Raw genomic sequence first — 8,072 nt, 5'->3', positions numbered from 1 at the left:
GGGGCAATACTGAGCTTGCGCTTGTCCGGAAGCTAGTCGGTGGTGAGCCGGAGGCCGAGGACGACCTGGACGGCGGCGAGACGGGGGGACGGGTCCGGCGGCGTCGATCTGGTGGCGTCGACCTGCGGCGCGGGTGGGGGTGGGAGGTGAGAGGTGGCGGCTGCGACGGCGACCTGTACATGGCCTCTACTGCTGCTCGTCACCCTGTGTGGCCGCGACTGCCACGCCGGTCGCCATGCGTGGCCACAGCTGCCGCTGCACCTCGCCAGTCGCCTCCACACCCGACGCAATGGCGAGTCTCCCCTGGCATTGACTTTTCAGCCACATCTTCCCTGGCGGGTGGGCCAGTCTTGTCAGTTTTCTGTTTAGATCGTCTAAAAAGATCATCAACTGAAACTAGTAGTTTTTAGGGACAAATTAAGAAATTTTCGGTAGTTTTCGGTCAAAATTTTCAAAGTGATAATTCTGTGGGACAAAAACCCCTAAAATGGTAGTTTTTTGTCAAACACTCCAGGGGTTCTTCTAGTCAGGGTGTGGCCGCCGGATCGGAATGGATGGACAGGATCGTATGGACGAGAGGGGTCAGGCAAGACACCGCCTCTAGCTTGCGGTTGGGAGGAGTGGACCTGACTGAACCGGTGAGCGTCTCGGCTCAGTTGGACCACTAGTTCATTCGATGGTTCAACTGTGAAGACAGACATGTACAGACAGATTCACTATGAACTGTGTTAGGGCATCTCCAACGCCGGCCCCAAATTCGGCATCTGATTGAGTTGCTCATATGAACTATGTTTATCCAAATACATTACAATCCTTAAGCTGCTCATAAGTTGGTCGATGTCGAATTGTAATGTATTTGGACAAACACATTCCAACTCCAAATGGACACACTATTATCTCCTTAAGCTGCTCATGAGTTGGTCGATGCTGAATTTGTTGATGTATTTGGACAAACTCATCAAATGTGGCCAGATTCTGATTTGGAAGTTGGATAGCATCACCCATGTTCTCAAATTCCAGATCTCTGGCAGCATATTCATCCTCATCCTCCATGATCATGTTGTGATGGTTTTTTTTGTCCAAGGTTAAAGATGTACAGTTATGTGTCGATCACAGCTGCACATCAATTTCTCGACATTTTAGCTCACCGGGAAAGATGAGACACCGAATGACGCGACGGCTGAAAAAGGTGACAAGTGAAGACCTAATATCTGCTAAAATTGGATTAAAAATATATATGGTGAAGCAGGGAGCAAATGTTATATGTTGTGAAAATGGAAGTGTGTCCTCTTCATGTTCCAGGAATGTAATGATAGGACACCATGTAAATGTACTAAGTCAACAAGCAGAAAATTACAGGCAGCACATGATGATCCAGGTAAAACAGAGCAAATAAGGAACATATTTTCGCCGTTGCAGCGAAACATTCAGATTAAATGTGCTATAAAACTTGATCTGCCGAGGGCTCCCTATAGTTTGATTGGTACACATTCTCCTTTTAGGGTACATTCTTCCAAACACAAATTACCAAAGGAAAGGTGGAATGACTGCAGGGACAAGCAAAACATTACTGGAGCAATGTTAATTCCATTCCATTGAAATAAAAGAGAGATATGACTAAGCAGGGTAAGGTCTCAAACTATGTGTTCAGCCAATGCCAAGATCTTGAGATGCTTCTTCTTCCTGAGCTCATGGGGAACAGGACCGAAGACGCGAGTGCCAATCAGCTCGCCTTTGTTGTTCACGATGACGATAGCGTTGTCATCGAACTGGACCTCGCTGCCGTCACTACGTCCTTTCTTCATAGCGGCACGGACAACCACACCATAGACCACATCACCTTTCTTGACCTTGCCGCGAGGTTGCGCTTCCTTCACAGAACCAATTATCATGTCCCCTAGCCTTGCTCCTTTCTTCCCCCTCAAGGACTGTATGCACATGACCCGTTTGGCTCCAGAGTTGTCTACCACCTTGAGGTTGGTTCTCATCTGGATGAATGTCCTGATTTGCTGAAACCAGAACGATGACACATGTTACTAGTTCACCTCTTGGAAAACATACATGCTTAAAGCAAGAAGCACTTCAAGAGAACTACATACTCTAGCAATAATACTGATTGCTTTTGCACCACACGGGAGGTCACACGGTTCTTTTTTTCCAGAAAAGTAACTCACTTAATTTTATTTTATTTCGATCAGAGGGGCCACACGGCCCCCATTTTCATTACGAAAATGGAGTCACAGCATATGAATCAAGTTTCATACAGACTTAACTTTTTTCGATGCCTAACATATGCATCATGAAAAAAAAAACTACTCCTACATCTTGAGGCACTTCGACTGCACCTACAGGATGCTACAACAAAAGACCGCTCCGAAGCACCGTCACTACAGTAACTCACTTAATCTCTATGATGGTTCTGAGAAAACCGAAAATAATATGAAAAATGCTCATGAAGACTGAAGAGTGGATTAAATAACCATGAAACATGGAGTTCAGTATGTCACAGGAATCTAGTTTGTAATCCTTATGCCATTGCTGGCATCTACAGAAAGACACAGAACTTGACAGCAACTATAAACACAAGCTATTGAACTATATCAAGCAAACGACTTCGTAATTAAATACCAAGCTGGGCCATGTATGTCATTGGGGGACAAACAGTCAGACACTTTGGAACTTTTGAGTGGCTAACACATTGTAAGAAGCTGACAAATCGCTTACAGGAATACTGTCTTAATTTTCTGGCTAATGACAAATATCAGAAGAGACGTAAGTTTCAGGATGTGTTGAGGTGAACGAAACATTTAAGCTTGAACAATGCAGTAGTACCTGGCTGATAGCATCACAGTGAGATGGTCTTGTCACAGTTTCAGCAGAGGAATTGATACCCCCATTCAGATTGTTTCCAACGCTTCCCATCAACGTACGCCCAACTACATGGATCAATAAGCATTTACATGATGTAAATCAATTACCTGAGCTTCACATTGCAGAATGGTGACCCAAAAAAAATCACGGCAACTCGGCAAGACATATTTGAATGGAATCAGGGATGCATAAGGTTTCAACTAGATACCGGCTTCCAAGATATCCTTTTCTCACAGCGAGTAAATCGACCGCATCTTTAGGAACCAGCTATTCTAGTCCCGTGAGCAAATTAATTGATGGGAATTAGGAAACCAATCATAATCCACCTGGTCACGTCCTATCGCTACAAAGGTTAGTTAGTTAACCAGGCAAACAAATAATGTGAACCAGTCAAGGTTCAACTGCAGTCATAATTTTTTGCCCAAGATTAAGAACTTAAGATGATGCAGCCATGTCATCGATCACAGCTGCACATTAGCATTTTGACCTTTAGCTGATTCATCAGGCACCACGATAGACACAGGGGTTTCAGCATGACAGCGGGTGAAACATGCATGCCTCATATGAACTGGTGATTCTTTCTTACTACTACCTCTCGAGTGGGTTCCTAGAAAAAAAAAATCTCACCGCACAAGGACCTGTCCATACATGGGATGAAAAGTGTGATGCGGGTGAGAGAAAATTTTGTATACCTGAGGAGCACTTTGACCTCAGGAACGCCGCCATCTCCTGCAGCCACCCGAAGAATTCCCTGCAGACGAGAAATCCCGGGGCGGTGTTAGCGCCAACGCCGCGGCCGCGCACAAAACAGCAAGAAGAACGTGAACCCTACGGAGCCCTGAGAGATCCCTCGGGCTGGACCAACCCACCTCGTCGAACGAACTAGGGTCGAGGAACTATCGGGTCCAGGGAGCCGGAGTACAGCGTCGCGGCGGCGCCGGCGACGGCGACGCAGAGAGAGGGTGAGGGAAATGAGCTCGGCGGAGTCGGGCGGCGGCGCCGGTAGGGGACAGGGGAATACACATAGAGAGGATTGTTCTGCGGGGGAGGCGTTGCGCGGGCTGCTGCGGACAGGCCCATCATCCTGGGCCACGGCATGAGGCCCACGAATGAATGGCAATAAAATCCTCAAAAGATAAATGGCAGTGTGTAAATTGTCTAAAAAAACGGCAGTGTGTAAAGTTTGAGAAGTATACAGTAATATTTCGAGGTAAATACATGTACGGGCATTTTCATCCCTTAGTTGTTTTGGTGATTGATGACAATGCTTTTGCGGACTAATCATGTGCATTGAGTATTTCAGATATATCATGACTAGGCACAAGACGATTTGGTGCCCCTCGAAGACTATTGAAGACGGTGTTTCTCTACGTTTCTTTTCGGTAGATTTGAGTTGTAGGAAAGCCGTACTATTAAGAGGGGGTCCGCTTTGAAAAGGTTTGGGTGGAATCATCACGTACATGTCTACTCCTTTTGCACCACCTTTCCTTTGGCACTTTGGAGTATCCTCCGTCTTTTCTTGTCTATGCAAAATGTCGTGTTTGTTGCTGAACTGGGGCATGCGGTAGTACTGCTCCTTGGAGCGGTAGTACCGCAGGCCCTTGCGGTAGTACCGGCCTCTGGCGCGGTAGTACCGCAAGTGCCCACGTTAGTACCGCTTCCTTGGAGCGGTAGTACTATGGCCTCATGCCAGGCGCTGCTGCTTTTGCGGTAGTAGGGGCGGATGTAATTTTTTACATCCGCACCCTATTCGGTGGTACCGCGTCAGGGGCACGGTAGTACCGTGAGCTCTGGCCAGGCTTAGCAGCATGCGCAACAGTAGGGGCGGATGTAATTTTTTACATCCGCGCCTCGCGCGGTAGTACCGCTCCTGGCTTACGGTACTACCGTGTCGGATTTTTGCATAGATCCCAACTCAGCGGAAGTTGCCACGGATGTATTTTTATACGTCTGTGCCTTCCCAAATCTAGTCTATCCCTGCCTTGCGGTAGTACCGCAAGGGGGAGCGGTAGTACCGCGCCAGCGGTTCTACCGCCCTCTGTCTCATCGCTTCAGGGCTAGTTTAGATACTGCTGCATGGGCGGTATTACCGCAGTGCCTTGAGGTAGTATCGTATGCCCTTGCGGTAGTACCGTGTCCCCGGCGCGGTAGTACCGTGCTTCGCAGGCTGAGTTGGTGGATAACGGTTGGATTTGTTCTTCCACTATATAAAGGGTGTCTTCTTCTCCGAGTTGACCACCTCTTTCATCCCTAAGCTCCATTGTTGCTCCAAGCTCCATTTCCACCCAATCTCTCTCCCTAGCCAATCAAACTTGTTGATTTTCTAGGGATTGGTCGAGAAGGCCCCGATCTACACTTCCACCAAGAGAAATTTGATTCCCCCACTAATCCCTTGCGGATCTTATTACTCTTTGGTGTTTGAGCACCCTAGACGGTTGAGGTCACCGCGGAGCCATATTTCCATTGTGGTGAAGCTTTGTGGTGTCATTGGGAGCCTCCAATTAAGTTGTGGAGATAGCCCCAACCTTTTTTGTAAAGGCCCGGTCGCCGCCTCCAAGGGCACCAATAGTGGAATCACGGCATCTCGGATTGTGTGAGGGCGTGAGGAGAATACGGTGGCCCTAGTGGCTTCTTGGGGAGCATTGTGCCTCCACACCGCTCCAACGGAGACGTACTTCCCTTCAAAAGGAAGCAACTTCGGTAACACATCCTCGTCTTCACCGGCTTCACTCTTGGTTATCTCGTGCCTTTACTTGTACAAGTTTATTTGTGCTATATCCCTTGCTTGCTTGTGTGCTTATTGTTGTTGCATCATATAGGTTGCTCACCTAATTGCATATCTAGACAACCTACTTTGATGCAAAGTTTAATTTGATAAAGAAAAGCTAAAAATTGTTAGTTGCCTATTCACCCCCCCCCCCTCTAGTCAACTATATCGATCCTTTCAATTGGTATCAGAGCCAGGTTTCTTTATTAAGGACTTTGCCGTCCGAAGAGTATGGTTGACACCGTAGACGGTGTGGAGGAGCACTCCGGTGTGAATCCGGTCTCGTCTACGGCCGATGGGGGAACCGCGGTCTCTCGTGAGGAATTCAATGTGGCTTTAGACACATTGAAAACCTCCATGACGACCGAGGTTGAAAGCATGTTTAATAAATTCTTAGAAGGGCTTAAACTATCTACCGCACCGATGAAAGTGGGTGATCCCACTAACAAGGTGACGGATGCTAACTCCGACAAGGGGGAAACTACTAGTGAAAAGGCTCCTTCTAGTGGTAAAAATGGCAACGGCATCTTTGCCCATGTGGAACCTCCACTTATTTATGGTGGACCGATTCCTTCCACTCATTTGAATCATGCCTCCCCCTAAGATTGTGAAAAATGAGGACTTTGATTCTTGGGTTTACCGCTTTAAGCGTCATTTGAACCATGTTAATACTAACCTTTGGAGAATCATTGAAGAAGGTTTTTATCCGCATGACCGAAGCAACTTCACCCCTAGAGAAGCCGCGGATAATCAATTCAATGAGAATGATCTCTTCATCATCCAAGGTGCAATTCCACCCGAAGATCTTGCTCATCTCCGACCCTTCACCGTGGCCAAGGATGCTTGGCGGCATGTTGTTTCCCTCTACAGGGGAAGCGCAAGCATTCAACGCTCCAACTATGAAGTAGTGCGAGATGAAGCCGATGAGTTTGCAATGAAAGAAGATGAAGAACCTCGTGAGCTCTATCGGAGATTAACTACTCTCGCGGTCTCACTCCGAGATCATAGGAGCAAGGATACAGATGACAATTGGATCAAGCACAAGTTCCTCAAGGTCATGATGCCTTACCACAAGGCCATGTCCTCCGTCATTCGTCAACGGCCGGACTTTCACACTTTGTCCTCAAGTGAAGTGTTGGATGAGTTTGTGGCTATGAGTATCTTGGACAAGACCGCCGACAATGCGGTGTTACGTTCTCAAAGAGCAAAGAAGCCCAATCTTGCCTTGAAGGCCAAGGCTAGTGTGGAAGAAGAGGATGAAGAGGAAGAAGAGGAGAGCAACCCCGAAGATACAAAGTATGCTTATCATGAACACATGGCTCTTGCTTCAAGGCAATTTTGGAGCAAGAAGAACACAAGGCCCAACTTCAACAAGAACAACTCAAGTGACGCGAAGGTCAAGCAACGAGTGAGGACCTGCTTTAATTGTGGCAATGTGAGCCAATTTGTTGCGGAATGTCCTTATGAGAAGAGGGAAGACAATGGTGGCAAGCTCATCCGAAAGGACAAGGCCAAGTCTTTCCCCAACAAGAGCAACTTCACCAAGAAGACTCCTCCCAAGGGGTTGGTGGCACAAGAAGAGTACCATGAGGATGATGATGATGATGATGATGGTGAGTCGGTTGCCATGGCCTCCGTTGCCATTGCGACAACTCCATGGGTGTCTCTCTTCCACCGCCAAGTGCCTCATGGCTAAAGCCACCAACAAGGTAACTCCCAACATCAAAACTACCATCATTAATAATCCTTCTTTAACGGATTGCATTGATGAACATGAGGGGTCCAATGTGGAGGAAAATGAATTTGAGTCTTTTATGAGTAAACTCAAGGGTAAATCCAAGAAGCACTTCGTTGCTCTCTTGGAACAACTTGGTGAAGCCAATGACATGATCGAGGCTCACGAAGATACCATCTCTAAGATGGAGGGGCATAGTCGTGACTATGCCGATGAGATTTTGGATCTTTCCAATGCTCTTGAGGAAGAGCGAGGTCTTCGTTTGACTCTTGAGGAGTCATACAACGATGACCACGCTAAATTAAAGAAAGATCTTGATCATGCTCTTGTTGTATCTCGTGTGCTAAACTCCGAGAAGGCCAAGCTTGGGGTTGATCTTGCTAGACTCAAGGAGGAGTTTGATATACTTGACAAGGCTCACAAGGCCTTGAAAGGTGTTCATGCTAACCTCAAGGAGTCTCATGATCAACTCCAAGTGAAGCTAACCAAGGAGAAAGCCACTTTTCCTCACATGGTTTTAATTGATAATGCAAATGCTACTAACCCATGTTGTGAGCATGTGCATCTTGTTGAGGAGAATGCAAAGTTGAAGAAGCAACTTGAGAAAGGCCTTGTGTCGTGCATACAAGGTGAGAAGAACCTCAACAACCTTTTGAGCAATCAAAAGGAAGTTGTGGCCAAGGAAGGGATTGGGTTCGC

The 8,072-nt window shown here is 47.1% G+C and overlaps 1 protein-coding gene across 1 annotated transcript; it reads right to left on the bottom strand.

The window, feature by feature from the left end:
* Positions 1 to 1,393: 1,393 nt before the first annotated feature.
* Positions 1,394 to 3,927, bottom strand: LOC123119301 (50S ribosomal protein HLP, mitochondrial). The gene is made up of 4 exons (XM_044539052.1): positions 3,741 to 3,927; positions 3,564 to 3,622; positions 2,833 to 2,936; positions 1,394 to 2,009 (listed from the first exon to the last, which is right to left on the bottom strand). Exons 2-4 carry the CDS (start codon positions 3,595 to 3,597, stop codon positions 1,635 to 1,637), a joined length of 513 nt encoding a protein of 170 aa, XP_044394987.1. The 5' UTR covers positions 3,598 to 3,622; positions 3,741 to 3,927; the 3' UTR covers positions 1,394 to 1,634.
* Between the last annotated feature and the right edge of the window lie 4,145 nt (positions 3,928 to 8,072).

The sequence above is a fragment of the Triticum aestivum genome, chromosome 5D, assembly GCF_018294505.1.
Source record: "Triticum aestivum cultivar Chinese Spring chromosome 5D, IWGSC CS RefSeq v2.1, whole genome shotgun sequence".
NCBI lineage: Eukaryota > Viridiplantae > Streptophyta > Magnoliopsida > Poales > Poaceae > Triticum > Triticum aestivum.
This window is presented reverse-complemented; position numbering and strand designations above follow the sequence as displayed.

What these genes read in the sequence shown, in the direction of transcription:
- LOC123119301 (XM_044539052.1), bottom strand. Translation starts at nt 3,597, where the DNA reads ATGGCGGCGTTCCTGAGGTCAAAGTGCTCCTCAG. An exon ending in GAGGTCAAAGTGCTCCTCAG is followed by an intron (nt 2,937 to 3,563) that starts GTATACAAAATT and finishes TGATCCATGTAG; the next exon opens with TTGGGCGTACGTTGATGGGA. An exon ending in ACTGTGATGCTATCAGCCAG is followed by an intron (nt 2,010 to 2,832) that starts GTACTACTGCAT and finishes TTCTGGTTTCAG; the next exon opens with CAAATCAGGACATTCATCCA.